The sequence below is a fragment of the Photinus pyralis genome, unplaced genomic scaffold (genome assembly GCF_008802855.1).
Source record: "Photinus pyralis isolate 1611_PpyrPB1 unplaced genomic scaffold, Ppyr1.3 Ppyr1.4_LG1, whole genome shotgun sequence".
In the NCBI taxonomy this organism is placed as follows: Eukaryota; Metazoa; Arthropoda; class Insecta; order Coleoptera; family Lampyridae; genus Photinus; species Photinus pyralis.
The window spans coordinates 65878486-65895866 of NW_022170249.1; the positions used below are offsets into that span (position 1 = coordinate 65878486).

Below are 17381 nucleotides of genomic sequence, written 5' to 3' on the forward strand. Positions count from 1 at the left end.
AGGCCTCTCTTCTTTCTGTGTGGGTTTTTAAGAGTTTTGAATTGACTTCAAGGGTATTTGAGAATCCTCAAGAGTTTCAAGCCTTTAAAAATTTTAAATTTATCAATATTTGAGTCTGATCCCAATATATTATTACCTCAAGCAATTTATCTTCATCCTCGCAATTTTCTAGTAACGCATTGAGGTCAACTAAGTAATTAGTATAAACGAAATTTGATTTGAGGTTTTCCTTTAGAAAACCGCACAGAATTTTGGCGGCAATTTAGTAACGGTGATACTATAACGATAACAGGTAACGGTGATAAAATAACATGTAGCGAATGGGGATGTTGTTTTGATGGTGATGGAGCATGCGCATTGCGCAAGAATTGACACGCAATCAGCTGTGATGCGAAATGGCTACTGGCACTCGGTCAGTAGTACGATATTTAAAATTGCTTTTATAACAATCACAAGTAAAATAATATGTGATAGATAAACACTAACAACTCAAGAAACCATCAACAATGAAGTACTATAATTCTCCCAATACGTAAGTCGATAGCAAGAAAAATATCTTTGTTGATGTTTTATCCAAACAATTCTACAATTAAGACTGTATTGATTTTTTTAGTGTACCTATTTGTAGGCTTTAGAGATAATAAATAATAAGGAAGACGATCTCAATTAAGGAAAAATGCACAATATATTGATCTAAAACACTGCCTTTATAAACATATTCAGCTATGACTACCATGATGTATCCGACTTTGACGAAATCGCAGAGCATGCGTTCGAAACGCAAGTCTGCCGTCGAGTTGCTAGCCGAAAGCAAACTTTTCTACGTCAAATCTGAGGTGGTGCGCGATACCACGCAGGCGCAACCCGCTCGACCGCCACCGATGTTCGCCATCGGCCACGCAAGCTACATGCGCAGCAAGTCTGTAAATGTCGCCGCGTCGACAAGTAGCTATAGACCGACGACTCTTCCACAATGTAAGTACCACTTGGTGCACGTTTAACCAAAAAATATTGAAAACAATTATAGACATGGCAGTATCGCCGTCAAGATCGTTACCACCACTATCTCATCGTCGCTCAGTATATACCGCTAGTAGTGATTTGTTACAAAATAAGTTAAGGCAACTTTTAGATTGTGATAGCGCCGAAGAATTAAGCGTAGAACATATGGCACCTCTTAGTCCACCCGCTGAATATGCGCAACGTTGTCATAAAAGTTTACCAGATCTGCACTGTAGAGCGGAGCCTAGTTCGAATAAGAGTAGCAATAAAAGCCTTTCCAATCGAGACAGCGGAGGGTCCAGTGGTCATTATACGCAGAGAAGCGAACCGGCTCCTCCGCCTAGACAGGTTAGTCACCATTGTAACTTTCGCCCTGGTACCACAAGCCAAAGTTTTTTTTTTGTGCCTACCTTTAGGACACTAGTTAGCCCCTCGTAGGTACAAGAAGAAACAATATATTTGAGAAAAGCAACCCCCGCAGATCATTAGCTTGATTAGCACCACACAAGGTAAAGCCAAATGAATGGCCCTTGCACACTATACTTCTACAGGTCTGTGAATATGGCAAACCATTAAAAGCACAAAGATTTGTGCCATATGAAATTATACAGTAATCTGTCCACTTCGGTATTACAGACCACCGCTTGGGTCTCTCTCTTATTGCTTTAATTATTAAGATCTATTGAACAAATCTTGAAAAAGTATCATAAGGTCGGACCAAAATTTTAACTACCTATGATTGGCGGCCAGGTTCAAATTTTTTAGAGCAAAATGGGTTATGGTTTTTCACGAGAAAAAATTTCCATGGATACCAAGAGTGTTTTTGAACGCCTGGAATTATGAAATCTCTAAACAATACACTAACTGGCTGTATAAGAATGTATGAGCATAATAAATGTTTTTTATTTATTACTTTATACATATTACTATGTGCCCCACGTTGGGCGCCAAATAAAAACTCTATGTACAATGGCAAACAGTCACTAAGCCACCCACAAGACCTACCCATCTACCTCAATTAAACTCAGGTACTAATAAAGCCTTTAAGAGAAATAATTATAATTTTTTAGGGTACATGCAGCCTCCACTACCACGAAAATCTCGATATTGGTGTAAATGTTATTAATTTGAAAAAATTCCAAAGAATTAATTATCAAATTTTTAATTAACACCTGATGTAATTTGGGGTTCGAAATAGAAAAATTTATTGGGAACTCTGGGTCATAATTTGGGCTCACAAATTCCAACCAACATTTAACGTTAACAATAAATGAATTTCACATTCCCATCGTTACTGCAGGGTGCTGGGACCAACAGAACGTCTACATGACAACGGTATATATTATGTTTGACATTCGTAAACAAATTTATTTTGTAGAACGAGAACAATAATACAATATTTGGTGTTTTTATGCGTTTTTTTTTGTTTACTAAGAATGTAACAAAATAACATATGTACAGTATTTACCAATGTACACATTAGTGACGATATCTGCGGACTGCGTTCTTCGGCAAAGCGCTTAGTGCTACATTTGTTTGGACACGGGAACGTCTATTGGAAGGAGCTTCCAGGTTGGCGGTTTTTTTTGAAATGTTTAATACCCCAAACAATCAATCTAGCGACGTTTGTTTCTGAGATACAGGGCGAAAACGAAAAGTTTGATTTTTAGGTTATCTTACTACCCATGTAAGATAGAAAAGTAAAAACTGCATACTTTATATGTTTGTAACTTTCTGAGATTTAACCTAAAGTTAGTATTTTTTAATGCAACACCCTGTATATGTTAACAATTGTTTTGCATTCTTTTTACTGACATAGTGGCAACCGCGTTCGCTTTCTTGAATACTTTTGTTCACGTTCCCTATGAAGCGGTACATTTGGAAATTGCGGAAATGCTGGCCAAAGTGCAAATTCAAAACCAAATTTTTGACAACGGCTAAGTGACCCCCTGTTACCAAACGCGTGTTCATAGAGCACTAAAACACGGCAGAAGGACCAATTATGATGAAATTTTGCAAGTGGATTCTTTATCAAATTTGTAGATCCTAGTTCGTGAATTGGCAATGTAAGCTAAAAAATAAAGAAGGTCTTTTTGACATCTCCGTTAGTTATGAACCGAATTGCATGAAATTTTGTGTACAGGGTGTTTTTTTTTCACTTCCATTATAGGAATCTCGTAAACCGGATTTATGGCTCAGTGGTAGAGCATTGGGTTATAAATCCGGAGGTCGAGTGTTCGAACCTGGGTTGAGGTGAATTTTTCATCTGTGGCGGAGATGGAAATTACCTTAGACCAGTTCCGAGCATTTCCTGCAGTTTTCCTAATTCGTAAGGTAAATACCGGAGTAGTATAGACCAACTTAAGACCTTCTGTAGAGGCACCTCTAAATCGCATTATGCGGGTCCAAAACAAGAGAGGGATAATAATAATAATAATAAACCGTAATAGGTACAAAGTCGATTAAATGGACAAAGTTATGCAGAATTTTAGGCTGGTTAATTATTCTATTCATAATTTCTTGTAGCTCTGCAAATAGCAAAGTTATGGCCAAAAAACAGAAAAATGTCATTTTCTAAAATGAGCTGGCGTTCATTTATTTTCAAAGATATCAAAAAATCTTTTTAACAAACTCTTAGTGATTTTTTCTCAGCTTGCTGATAGTACTAATATAAAATTTTTATGACTTGTGGGTTTTGAGTAAATCACATCAACTTTCGTATTTCTTATGGGCGACACCCATACCGGCTATATTCTGTCAATTTTACCCTCCAGCTCTTTGTGGCTTAGCAGCATTGCGGATCGCTGTCCGCTCTCGCTAGCTCGGACGGACTTGACCTGTATTATTTCCAAGATCTTAGTGCCCCTTCACACTAGGCGACTTAGCAGCGCTGCGGGACGCAGTGCAGCGGCGACTAACCGACGACACAGTCGTACGCTCAGCGGCTTCGTCTCGCGGGTGGAGACTGTCACCTTCATATCAGAATAAGAAGAGGTTACCCTGCTACGTTGTCATATTACTATCACATAATATATGAACCGTTACAAGATAGATACATATGAAAGCTAAGTACATCTGATGAAACACTGTGCATACTTATCGGTTTCTGTAAAATAAAGATTTGGTGAGAATCTTAAATAGTTTAGATTTAACTCGCCAGACGCTTAAATCCAAAGAAAGTACAGACAAACCAACCATGATATATCTATAGTATTTAAATCTGGCATTACTGACCTTACGTGCTGCACAACAGCAGTTTTTTCAATTTTGAATGGAACGTTCAGGTTCAAGAACCAAAACTCAAATTTGGTAACTAGTGATAACCATAGGACTTTGATTCAAATGCCAGTCTTAAGATACCATTTGTCTTAGAATTTTAGAAAATTTCTCCCGAAATAACCATTGCATTTTTGGCTTATGGCAGTGGAGTTGGGTAAAAATTCTTTGTTGCCTGTGACAATTAGTCTTTAATTAGAAATTTTGGCTTGGTGGGAGTTCCAGACATTTTATTTGTAAATCTATTAATGTGTTTATTTAGGACACTCGTCGAGACTCGGGCTCCAGTACTCAACACAGCGGCGGTAGCTCGTATTATTGTTGCCAAGATCCGGATTGTCGATTAACGCGCCAAGGCTACACACCAATTTCGACGTTTAAGCGGCAAAAATGTCTACGATACAAGAAGGATCGGCCGATTTTGCGTTCAAAATCGGACATTAGCGATCGCTATTGGCGGCCCTCCGATCCTCCGATCAGTCATCTGGAGCAATTTTTCGAACAGTTAGGCCTTACAAGTGATAGCTACGAAGATATGTTAAGTAATAGTAGATCGTCGAGCCCCGTGTTTTTCTCGGACGTATCTACGATCGATTCGTGTAGACCGATCGATAACAATGAGTATTGTCCTTCGTCTTATAGACCTAGTGAACCCCCTTCCATTGTAGAACGTAATGCTCGGATTATTAAATGGCTGTGCAATTGTCGAAAGTCACAAATATCATGAATCTGTGTGAATAGACTGTTTATTTCGGATATGTGTATGTGTTTCTTGTTTCGGATAGAAAAGCAAATCACTTCCAAGTACAAAGTTGTGTTATGAAAGATTTTAATGTTACTAAGTTGTTACTGTTATATGTGATTCGAAATGTAACTTTCCCGCTACGCATTAGTTATTAATCAATTTAATCAAAATTCGAATCTGGATTAAAATGGTGCATAATGGGAGAGGTAGATCTGAAAATTTTATTGCATTGTAGTTAAGTTTCAAAGTAGTTTAATGTGACGCTTAGAATGGTACCTTCTCAAAATATTTCGACAAATTCTCACGGTACTTCACATTATTGAATGCAAAATTCCATTCGTGCTACATTCCTTTACTAACACGTTGTGAGCATTTAAAGACTGAAATATTAACTGCAAATATCATCAATAGGCAAATTTTTCCTATCGTTATAACGACCAATCGGAACTTCGTACTATGCATTCATATAATGTGAGGTATTTTACATGAAGTGGTTTGTATAATTTTTATCAATAATAGATTTTGAGTTCATTCTTACTGTGTTTTGTATGTTTGCTTCTCTTTCTCGTAATATTAGCAGTATTGTGTATTTACATTTTTATAAATATTTGGTCTTTGTATAATATCATATATTTCAATTTGGAAACCTTTTTCTCGGATTTGTCAAGTACTATTAAGAGTATTATTGTAAATGTAAATACAGTTGTAGTATTTAGCTCCCATTTAATGGACTGCTGTTAGTTTACGATGCGGTGCATCAACGTCTAGTCTGTACTTAACTCTCATTGTTTCTATATATACATATATACAGCGTAGCTATGTTAATCACTGATTTTTGTATATACAGTCAGTTTTTTAAGGTGGTGTTCTTTTGCCTTCTGAGTCGGCAATACATCGTTTGTGTTAAAATACTCACTGTATGTAAATACTCATATCTATATTATACTCACATTATATATCAAACAAAACTGAGAGTTTCATTCATTCACATACTGTGAGCAATTTTCTTTCTATACTGATAACGTTTAATCGAAGTCGAATATTTAGCAATATTTAACCAAACATGGATTTTATTCTGTAATAAAAAATAATGTATTTTAAAGTAACCATTCTTTCAATAATAGGTATAACATCCGCAACTCTACATAAATTGTTATTATTATTATTTTATTAAAACGATATGCCTGCAGGAACCTCCTTGAACTGTTTGAAATTATGAACTCTACATTCTTTCCCGGTCGATCCCAGACAACATTTTTTTCAAAGGGCTGTAACTTTTGAACTAGTAGCCCAATCTTGGAACTGTTTGAAATTATGGATTCTACAGGCCCCATTCTATCAGAAAAATTTTTTTCCGGGTCGATCTGAGAGAATTTTCTCTTCGAGCCTCAAAAAAAGGCTTCCTTTTTTTACCAAAAATCGATTACATCAAAATTTCTCGGGAAAACACTTTTTCTTATTAATTTTGGTGCGTAGAATCCAAAACAATTCGTACTTTTTCGATCAGACTTCTCAATCAAAAGTTATAGACTAGAAACCATTTTCGAAAGAAAATTCAAAGGGCTGTAACTTTTGAACTAGTAGCCCAATCTTGGAACTGTTTGAAATTATGGATTCTACAGGCCGCATTCTATAAGAAAATTTTTTTCCGGGTCGATCTGAGACAATTTTTTTTGCGGGCCTCAAAAAAAGGCAGTGTATAACCTTCCTTTTTTACCAGAAATCGACTACACAAAAATTTCTCGGGAAAACACTTTTTCTTATTAATTTTGGTGCGTAGAATCCAAAACAATTCGTACTTTTTCGATCAGACTTCTCAATCAAAAGTTAGACTAGAAACCAATTTCGAAAAAAAATTCAAAGGGCTGTAACTTTTGTACTAGTAGCCCAATCTTGGAACTGTTTGAAATTATGGATTCTACAGGCCACATTCTATAAGAAAATTTTTTTCCGGGTCGATCTGAGACAATTTTCTTTTCGGGGCTCAAAAAAAGGCAGTGTATAACCTTCCTTTTTTACCAAAAATCGACTGCACCAAAATTTCTCGGGAAAACACGTTTTCTTATTAATTTTGGTGCGTAGAATCCAAAACAATTCGTACTTTTTCGATCAGACTTCTCAATCAAAAGTTATTGACTAGAAACCAATTTCGAAAAAAAATTCAAAGCGCTGTAACTTTTGAACTAGTAGCCCAATCTTGGAACTGTTTGAAATTATGGATTCTACAGGCCACATTCTATAAGAACATTTTTTTTCCGGGTCGATCTGAGACAATTTTTTTTCGGGGCTCAAAAAAAGGCAGTGTATAACCTTCCTTTTTTACCAAAAATCGACTGCACCAAAATTTCTCGGAAAAACACTTTTTCTTATTAATTTTGGTGCGTAGAATCCAAAACAATTCGTACTTTTTCGATCAGACTTCTCAATCAAAGTTATAGAAACCAATTTCGAAAGAAAATTCAAAGGGCTGTAACTTTTGAACTAGTAGCCCAATCTTGGAACTGTTTGAAATTATGGATTCTACAGGCCACATTCTATAAGAAAATTTTTTTTCCGGGTCGATCTGAGACAATTTTTTCTTCGAGCCTCAAAAAAAGGCAGTGTATAACCTTCCTTTTTTACCAAAAATCGACTACACCAAAATTTCTCGGGAAAACACTTTTTCTTATTAATTTTGGGTGCGTAGAATCCAAAACAATTCGTACTTTTTCGATTAGACTTCTCAATCAAAAGTTATAGACTAGAAACCAATTTCGAAAGAAAATTCAAAGGGCTGTAACTTTTGAACTAGTAGCCCAATCTTGGAACTGTTTGAAATTATGGATTCTACAGGCCCATTCTATAAGAAAAAATTTTTTTCCGGGTCGATCTGAGACAATTTTTTCTTCGAGCCTCAAAAAAAGGCAGTGTATACCTTCCTTTTTTACCAAAAATCGACTACACCAAAATTTCTCGGGAAAACACTTTTTCTTATTAATTTTGGGCGTAGAATCCAAAACAATTCGTACTTTTTCGATTAGACTTCTCATTCAAAAGTTATGGACTAGAACCAATTTCGAAAGAAAATTCAAAGGGCTGTAACTTTTGAACTAGTAGGCCCAATCTTGGAACTGTTTGAAATTATGGATTCTACAGGCCCCATTCTATAAGAAAAATTTTTTTCCGGGTCGATCTGAGACAATTTTCTTCGGGCCTCAAAAAAAGGCAGTGTACAACCTTCCTTTTTTACCAAAAATCGACTACACCAAAATTTCTCGGGAAAACACTTTTCTTATTAATTTTGGGGCGTAGAATCCAAAACAATTCGTACTTTTTCGATTAGACTTCTCATTCAAAAGTTATAGACTAGAAACCAATTTCGAAAGAAAATTCAAAGGGCTGTAACTTTTGAACTAGTAGCCCAATCTTGGAACTGTTTGAAATTATGGATTCTACAGGCCACATTCTATAAGAAAATTTTTTTTCCGGGTCGATCTGAGACAATTTTTTTTTCGGGGCTCAAAAAAAGGCAGTGTATAACCTTCCTTTTTTACCAAAAATCGACTACACCAAAATTTCTCGGGAAAACACTTTTTCTTATTAATTTTGGTGCGTAGAATCCAAAACAATTCGTACTTTTTCGATTAGACTTCTCAATCAAAAGTTATAGACTAGAAACCAATTTCGAAAGAAAATTCAAAGGGCTGTAACTTTTGAACTAGTAGCCCAATCTTGGAACTGTTTGAAATTATGGATTCTACAGGCCCCATTCTATAAGAAAAATTTTTTTTCCGGGTCGATCTGAGACAATTTTATCTTCGAGCCTCAAAAAAAGGCAGTGTTTTACCTTCCTTTTTTACCAAAAATCGACTACACCAAAATTTCTCGGAAAAACACTTTTTCTTATTAATTTTTGGGCGTAGAATCCAAAACAATTCGCACTTTTTCGATTAGACTTCTCATTCAAAAGTTAGACTAGAAACCAATTTCGAAAGAAAATTCAAAGGGCTGTAACTTTTGAACTAGTAGGCCCAATCTTGGAACTGTTTGAAATTATGGATTCTACAGGCCCCATTCTATAAGAAAAATTTTTTTTTTGGGTCGATCTGAGACAATTTTCTCTTCGAGCCTCAAAAAATGGCAGTGTAATACCTTCCTTTTTTACCAAAAATGGACGACACCAAAATTTCTCGGGAAAACAATTTTTCTTATTAATTTTGGGGCGTAGAATCCAAAGCAATTCGTTCTTTTTCGATTAGACTTCTCATTCAAAAGTTATAGACCAATTTCGAAAGAAAATTCAAAGGGCTGTAACTTTTGATCTAGTGGCCCAATCTTGGAACTGTTAGAACTTATGGATTCTACAGGCCCCATTCTATAAGAAAAATTTTTTTTTTGGGTCGATCTGAGACAATTTTCTCTTCGAGCCTCAAAAAATGGCAGTGTAATACCTTCCTTTTTTACCAAAAATGGACGACACCAAAATTTCTCGGGAAAACAATTTTTCTTATTAATTTTGGGGCGTAGAATCCAAAGCAATTCGTACTTTTTCGATTAGACTTCTCATTCAAAAGTTATAGACCAATTTCGAAAGAAAATTCAAAGGGCTGTAACTTTTGATCTAGTAGCCCAATCTTGGAACTGTTTGAAATTATGGATTCTGCAGGCCAAATTCAAGGATATTATATAATAGGCCAAATTCTCCTGCCATCACTGACGGATTGACATTAATCAAAGCTCTTTATAAAAATTGAAATTTTATATTAAAATACGATTTGGGGTATAATTGAATACAAAACTCGTCAGTAAAATGACACATTACCTGACTCGTCAATTAAAGTACTCGGTTCCAAAGGGGCTTCGCTCTTCAATACTCGCCAGTAATGGGTCATTTTCCGGACTATGTAAATAACTATTATACACTTTTGCGTTTTAAGAGTTGGTGGGGGGAGAGTAGGTACTATCCCTGTTTGGTACTGTGGTAAGTCATGATTTGTTGTATAATTACGTTTATCTTTACACTTCAATGTGGGATGATCGAAGTAACGTGTAAAAGATATCGCTTTCATTACTAGCGAATATTGCACATTGTCTTTTCCCGTCCCATTCTGGATCAAGTATATACCTACTCATTGGGAACTTGATTTCCACTATTATTACGTTACTATTAGAAAAACAAATAGATGGGTCTCAAAATTAATTACCCATTTTATACCAATTAGGTATGTTGAGATCCAAAAAAGTAATGATAGGTACCTACCTACCTATTTTATTTTGGACTAGTTCCACTGTGCGAAAACCAATTTTTATTATGCGTTCACTTCTTTCCTGATGATCTGCACTAATAAAAGTTATTCCCACTGTGGAAAGTGATGGTCTTCCATAGCCATTTGGCCACCATAAGTTGACATATGTCTGAAAATAAAATAAATTTGCAATTTTTGAGTTTCTCAAACATTAAACCCTAGTGGGCAATCAAAGATATTGAGCTGTCTGAAGGTGAGCTTTTAGCATCATTCGATGTGACCTCATTGTTTCCAGTAAGTATTACTTACCTTTGAAATTGTCATGTTAATAGTCCATAAGAATTCTCCATCATTATTTCTGTGTACATTAATGTTAACCATTTCTGTAACATTTCCCATAGCTGTTGAAATCGTAACGTGCATTTCTCCCACGATTTCCCCGTGTTTATTTCCTTCAAAGTAAGTATTAAGTTGCAAGTTCCACACGTTCTCCAAATCGTTTGACGTAATACTGGAAGTTACATCTACCAGTATCGTAGAATTATAAGCCTGTAAAGTAATGTCCTTCCTACAAGATTGGAAATTGAATCACTATACCACGATGTGCAGAGGTTACCAGATTCCCATAGAAGGAAAGGCTGGACCCCAGTCCCAACCAAACGATGCCTGCATTTTTCTGATGTGATTAACATGACATTCGCCATTATATTCTGGAGGAACGCACAAAGGGGGCACAATGTACTCCGAGGATTGCTTCTTAAATAGTTCCTTCGCTTTTATCACCGGCGATTTAAACTGTACTGTAAGAACGTTAATTCCCAACTGAAGATAGGGTGTAACATCAAAAACGTATCTGACAAACATGTTCTGGCTTATTCCAATCTTAATATTGTTTACAAGAATAGTTGAAAACGTGTCCAATCCGTCGAATACTAAATTGATGTTATCGTGCGAAAGTATTTCAGCGTCGACTAAAACCCAAAAACGTTCATGCCAGTAGCGAAAGGTCTGAAAATTACCGGAGAAGGTTCTAGAATAATTCCAATCCAGCATTGATACCCATCGAGCTTTAGTGTCCTCAGATTCGTAAAAGATGTCACCAATTATATTATTGAGCATTAAGTCACTATAAATACCACCTGGTACCGTTCCATTAAAATTGAAGCCTATACAGTGGACTTTAGTTCGAGCTAGTCTCGACCTTTTCCATACCTTTTTGGATATTTTCGACAATCCACGTTCCTCCCAAGTTACGAATTTGAAGAGAAAAACTCAAGTCGCTTACAATCATTATTGAAACAACAATTTTCATGCACAAATTCATATCGGTGAATTGGTTGTTTATATAAGACTGAATATTATTGATAGTAGCGATGACTTTAATGATGCTATCAGTCAAAGTAACTAAAAGAATGAACACAGTGGTGATAAATTTATCTGGTGTACCTCCTTCCTATCGTATGTCTGTTGCATGTATTACATATACTTACCTCCCTCTACTTATGAAGGTCAAAACAATATTGTAAATAATAGATAATTGTGTATATGTTATTTATTTATTGCTCCATTTAACAACTACTACAGCACTTTGCTTTCATGTAAGTTCAGCATTCCATAATCGTACTACTTATTTATAATAGATATATAATAGTAAAACTAATACTAAAATTAGGTATATTGTCCTTTTCTATACTATAACAAAAATACATGCAGAAGAATGAAGAAATTCAACGGAACAACTGTACATCAGATTGGAATGGAAACTGCAGCAAACCTCATAGATAGGAGTAGCTGCAATGAGGAAGTTTTTTTTTATAAACAATTGGTTGAGTATGTACTTACCTCTTCAATGTGCCATTTTTGCTACCTCAAAGATGCTTATGCATTTCACATCTGTAAAGGTACAAAATTATCAAATTCCTTGAGTGAGATTGAGGGAACTTCAGCGCATTCTTGTGTGGTAGATTTTGTTAGCCAGTTTTGACTCCACCATCAATAAGATCTTATCGCGGGCTACCACATTCTCTTTGTCGAGCGGCTTGGAGAACAACTTGAGGACGTTGATAGAGACCTATGCGAAAATTTAGAGAAGCCTACTCAGGAATCCATGAATTTGACAAGGATTAGATATAGTTTGAGGAAACTGAAGGGGGCTTAAAAGAGCAGTTAAGCGCCTATACCTATAACACTTAAACTGTAAACACTTCATACTTAAAAAAGACCCCCTAAATGCTTCCCAACACATTTCCATCGCACTCATTCCTTTTCAACTGTGTCGAGACCATTTCCACAGCTCTCTAGCCTCTAGCGCTGAAAACTGTAGGTATATTGCGTCATGCTGATCAGCGGTAATGAAATGCTTCATTCTAGAGCTTTACTTGTTCTTTCCATAGCCTAAGAAGGCATGAATTGTTCTAATATGGCATAAAAACCGCAAAACAAATCCAGAGACCCAGAGACCTTTGGAAGAGCCTAGAAAGAAAACGAGCCTAGGACAATCTTTCCGATCTGGAGAAAACCTTACCTGAATGCTCATCAAAAGCACTTATAGGACTATAGTAAGCCTTTTCTAGACCAATTTAGACGCACCTGGTTCTAGGACAGACCTAGGAAAAAGGCTTGAAATTTTTTGAAAGCATTACAAAGAGCATTAGAGCATTTTATCGCACTCGCAACTTTTAGCAGCCTTTCCAGAGTTTTCTGGTTATTTCTAGAACGTTCTACGCTTGCCTAGCTCTGGATTCAGAAAACTCTGGAAAGTTCCAGGAAAGATTTGCAAAGCAGACGAAACAATCTACATAATATAAATCTGGAATAGAGGCAAAATTCCTAGAATAGCTTTAAGTGTCATATAAATCCCTCTAAGTGCTTCCTCTGGAGAATTTTGAAAGCAATAATAATTTCCAATATATAAGCCTAGTACAATTCAGCAAGATGCCAAAAAGTCTGGAAAACATTATAAATATTTTAGGAAACCGTCCCGAACTTCGTTGGAAAATGCGCTAAAAAGAAATGCGAAAAGCAACTGTTCAAAAGAAGAAACTTGCAAGAATGTGACATGATGAAATGCAGAAGTTTAGAGGAAAGACATCAACTGGAAAAGCGTGGAAAAGGCAAGCGGAAATGGGTCTTGAAAAAACTAAACGTAGAGGTGCAGTGAAAAGGCATGGAGAAGTGAAGAAAAAGTGAAGGGGGTCGAAGGAGTCGAAAGGAAAAAAAGACAGTACGGGGTTTATGAAGTCATGAAATGAAAAGAAAAAGAAAGTTCGAGGGAGGAAGAATGAAGTGAAACTATGAGAAGAAAGAGACGCGAAGAAAACCGGATATGTCACGAAAAGGGCGTGAAAGGGTGGTGTAGGAATACAGGGAGGCACTAGGAAAAAATTATTTAATTAGTAGGGGTATCATAAGGAACGGAGATTTATTTGCACTTCCATCTTGGAGTAAGATTTCTTCTATAATGGACTTATGGTTGCCAAGAATCGAATTAATGAAAAATTCCTTGGACGAGTTTGAAAAATATGCAAGCATTTGTTTCTATGGCTCGCTCTCTTAATTTGGAGGCGCATGAAGAAATTATAACAACTTTTTTGGTTTTGAAAATTACCATATCAGGTTTTTTGGGAGGTACCTATCACTTTGAAGTTGCGAGAAAGTACCTTTCGCATAAAAGGTAGGGCGAGCAACTATGACTTATCTTTTAAAGATGAGGTTTTTTTTATTAAAGACCATGATCTTTTTTCGGCACTTTTTTTTTATTAACGTCGTACTAAAACTGCCACTAGGCCACCTAGAAGTGTTTAACTGACAGAAAAAATTATATTTCTTAGTGATGAAGTAAGTGATCAAACCGCCCCATGCTAAAACATCAGCAAATACTCACCAGATCTACTTCTACCATAACCAAAATCTCGAAGACAGATAAAAACTAGTCAAGGACCGGCATTTAATATGGATATATGTAAAAATTATCAGGTGCTTATTTAACATAACAGATACTTCCCTAGAAGGACATTTCGTAAAAGCTGACAAAGTAGGAATGTTAGATACAGGTGAACCACGTTATCTTCAGTTTGAGGCTGATCTAATTGTTCATAAGGTTATCCACTTTTATGCAAGTCTATCAATTCGCGCTAACTTATTGTTTATGATTTACGTGAAACAAAAAAAATTCCTATACATCATCATCTTTTAGTTATTTAATTGTGGGAAACACGGCAATTGTTTTAATAACCATTTCGCTCTTTTCAAAAACTCCAAAATATATAGGGTGGTCCATAATAGTCTGCATGATCACGACACACGTCAAAAAAAATGTTAGGATACTGCGCATTCAACTAACCAAAACGTCCAAATCAGAAGAAAGTGTTCAATTCTCTGGAATAAAATTGCACTTCCTTTGGAAATTAGACTACTGCTATATAAGAAATTTTCCAATACAATAAAAGATTTTTTACTAAAAAGATAAACCATTTTATAGTTATAATTAATTCCTAGACAGCATTGTTGAATATAAGAACTTTTAAGCCACTGATGGAAATATAAGCAGCGTCGAAACAATCAAGAAGCTGAGTAGAGCTGTGAAAGTCTACCTTACCAAAGAGGCCACATCAGCTCTCGGTACCCTTTGAACCGGCACTCCCGACACATTTATGACGGTAATGAATCAACAGGCGCCTCCATCGACCACGAAGCAGGTTATCCGTTTGCGTCACAGCAGCCCTTTCGGCTTCCTCTCGACAGATCCTCCCCGGAAAAGAAGGCGGTTATCGCCCGAGACGTAGGGGAAACGTTAGTAAACGGAATAAAAGCAATATAAAATTCCACCACAACAGTTTACTTTTTTTTAAAGAAGCGAAATTCTCGAATCAAAAAGGTTTAAACCTTCACCTTAATTTTGTAAAATTTCCGAGGAGGGACCCCCGGACCCCGGGTTGGGGGCTGCAAATTTTAAGTAGGTATATTTAGATACATCCCTGCAGGAAACGAACGCTTTTGTAGGCATTTTTCCTCAAATAGTGTTTTCGTGTATGTTGTCCATCAACTTAGCCTTAGCGATACATTTTCAAAAAAATAGGTGGTGACTATACCGCTTTTTTGCCGTTAATTAGTTGTTAAAATAAAAATCTTGCCGCTCTCAAACTTTTCTCGAAAACGGATTTCTCGCTAAGTTGAACTCCATTAGAAAAAAAAATTATATTGGAAAAGTAAGTGGTGCTTAATTTGCTGCTTTTTTGCCGTTAATTAGTTTTGAAAATAAAATTTATATAACCCCGGACCAAAATCCCCCCTAACTGCTTGCTTTTTCAACTTGACAAAACTTTTCCGTAATCGAACACGCGTTATACTTTTTACACCGCTTTGGTTAACTGGTTTCTGCACAAATTTATTATAAAAAATGACGAACTGCGTGTTCAATAAGACAAACAGGGCTGACTGCCCGAGAATTTAGCGTAGACAAATGTAAACGCTCTTAAACCGTCACGAAGCTGGCAGTGTCGGTTTTTTTAGTCTTCAGTATTTAAAGAAACACAACTTCCCCCATAAGATAAACCCTTTAAGCATTTTCAAATAAATCGCTAATCACGATGGAACGCGGCAAACGTCCCCAGTTCTCCAACGTGAAATGCGTAATTCTTCGAAACACCTGCGTCTTCGTTATCAGCACCAGAACACCTACGCTAATTAGGTTTCGTCTAACAATAAAACTTCTTATCGAAAACGACCAGATGTAACCGTTTATAAAACGCGCAAATTTGACCAGATGACTCTTACTTCTAACACCTTATCTAAATTGAATAATGACAAAGCGATAATATTTAAACAAGAATTACGCATTTAAAAACGAATCTTAAAGGAAAAACAAACACTGAATACAAATTCAAATGAAACAAACCAACTCTGTTATTATTTCGTAAATACGCCCCAGATTTACTTCATAAATTGAAATAATATCAATAATATCATATACAGGATGTCCCGCCAGTATTTTTGACCTTGCACTTCTGGCATGTAGGACCGCTCATGGCCTTAGTGGGTTTAAGTCTCTTCTTTGCCAACCTTTGCAATCATCTTCTGAATTTCGTCCACCATAAGTTGTGAAGTTATAGTGTGTTTGAATACTTAGTTACCAGCCATTGAGCCTTATCCACCCGTTGTAGTGTTTTTTCGGGTAAATTCCCTCATTCCCTCTTGTATTTCGTCTCCGACCTTCTCTAATAATAATAATAATAATAATAATGTTTATTTGTTTAAGTAAATACTTTTACAAATTGTGGTTTCTTAACAAAAAATTACAAATGCAAATAAAACAATTTTCTTCTTCTTCTTACTTCACAGAAAAAAAAGGAAAGTCATTCGTTAAAAATAAAAGCTCTTATTTTAAGGGCGCCAAAAATATAATAATAGAGATCACTCAGTTGCTGTGCATTGTTTACTGTGAGAACAGATTCAACGGTAAGCGGAGGTTCAAGTCTATGTAGATACTGGGTGCGCAACACGGTGTATATGGGGCACGTCAGCAGGAAATGTTCAAGTGTTTCGTTTTCTTTCAGATTGCACACGGTACACAAGCACTCAGTATTAATCACATACGAACATCTATTTATATAGAACCGAATTTCTTTTAGGCCTGAAATTCTTAGTTGACTGACTAATCGCACTTTATTTATTGGGAGCTTAAACGTCATATACACTTCCATATTAGTTAAACTGCTAATATTACGGTAGATGGGGGAATATTTTGAACTTTCGCTTGGATCTACAATTTAGAATTTAGAGATATGAAAACAGATCGCTTCCAAGCAAACCGATTTCAATTTCGAGAAAATAATACGATTATGATGCACAGGAAAAAGTCAATGTTCCGCTGTGTTGATATTAATTTTGACCAATTTATTAACTAGGTTTTGTTGCGGGCCAAATGCGAGACATCCGTTTTTGAGAAAAGTAAAAAAACGGCAAAATGTTTATTTCCACAACTAATTAACGGCAAGAAAAGCGGTAAAATGTTAGTATAGTCCCCACCTATTTTTTTGAAGTTGTCTCGCTAAGTTGATGGATATCATGTACCTACTGCTGTGTAAAGAAAGTCTAAAGTGGACGGTTTTTCCAAATATACCGTAATAATGGAC

At 36.1% G+C, this 17381-nt stretch overlaps 2 protein-coding genes across 3 annotated transcripts in view; one reads left to right on the forward strand and one right to left on the reverse strand.

The window, feature by feature from the left end:
• The window catches only part of LOC116159660 (beta-mannosidase-like), a 503499-nt gene extending 491856 nt beyond the window's left edge, over positions 1-11643 (reverse strand). The window contains exons 1-5 of the mRNA XM_031472689.1: positions 11461-11643; positions 11268-11414; positions 10865-11219; positions 10558-10816; positions 10267-10417 (exon numbers count right to left, since the gene is read on the reverse strand). Coding sequence (XP_031328549.1) covers positions 10267-10417; positions 10558-10816; positions 10865-11219; positions 11268-11414; positions 11461-11572 — 1024 coding nt within the window. The 5' untranslated portion in view covers positions 11573-11643. The remainder of the gene's footprint in view (positions 1-10266; positions 10418-10557; positions 10817-10864; positions 11220-11267; positions 11415-11460) is intronic.
• LOC116159668 lies at positions 376-5628 on the forward strand. 2 transcript variants are annotated; one of them, XM_031472703.1, is made up of 4 exons: positions 376-532; positions 614-975; positions 1028-1350; positions 4541-5628. In XM_031472703.1, exons 2-4 carry the CDS (start codon positions 726-728, stop codon positions 5003-5005), a joined length of 1038 nt encoding a protein of 345 aa, XP_031328563.1. In that variant the 5' UTR covers positions 376-532; positions 614-725; the 3' UTR covers positions 5006-5628. The 2 variants fall into 2 exon arrangements, with proteins under 2 accessions (XP_031328563.1, XP_031328562.1); XM_031472702.1 differs by having other exon boundaries at positions 629-975.
• Positions 11644-17381: the final 5738 nt, after the last annotated feature.

Excerpts from the sequence above, each read along its gene's own strand:
- LOC116159668 (XM_031472703.1), top strand. The coding sequence starts at position 726 with ATGACTACCATGATGTATCCGACTTTGACGAAATCGCAGAGCATGCGT. Across the intron at positions 976-1,027 it reads ACCGACGACTCTTCCACAAT|ACATGGCAGTATCGCCGTCA; the intron begins GTAAGTACCACT and ends AAACAATTATAG. Across the intron at positions 1,351-4,540 it reads CGGCTCCTCCGCCTAGACAG|GACACTCGTCGAGACTCGGG; the intron begins GTTAGTCACCAT and ends GTGTTTATTTAG.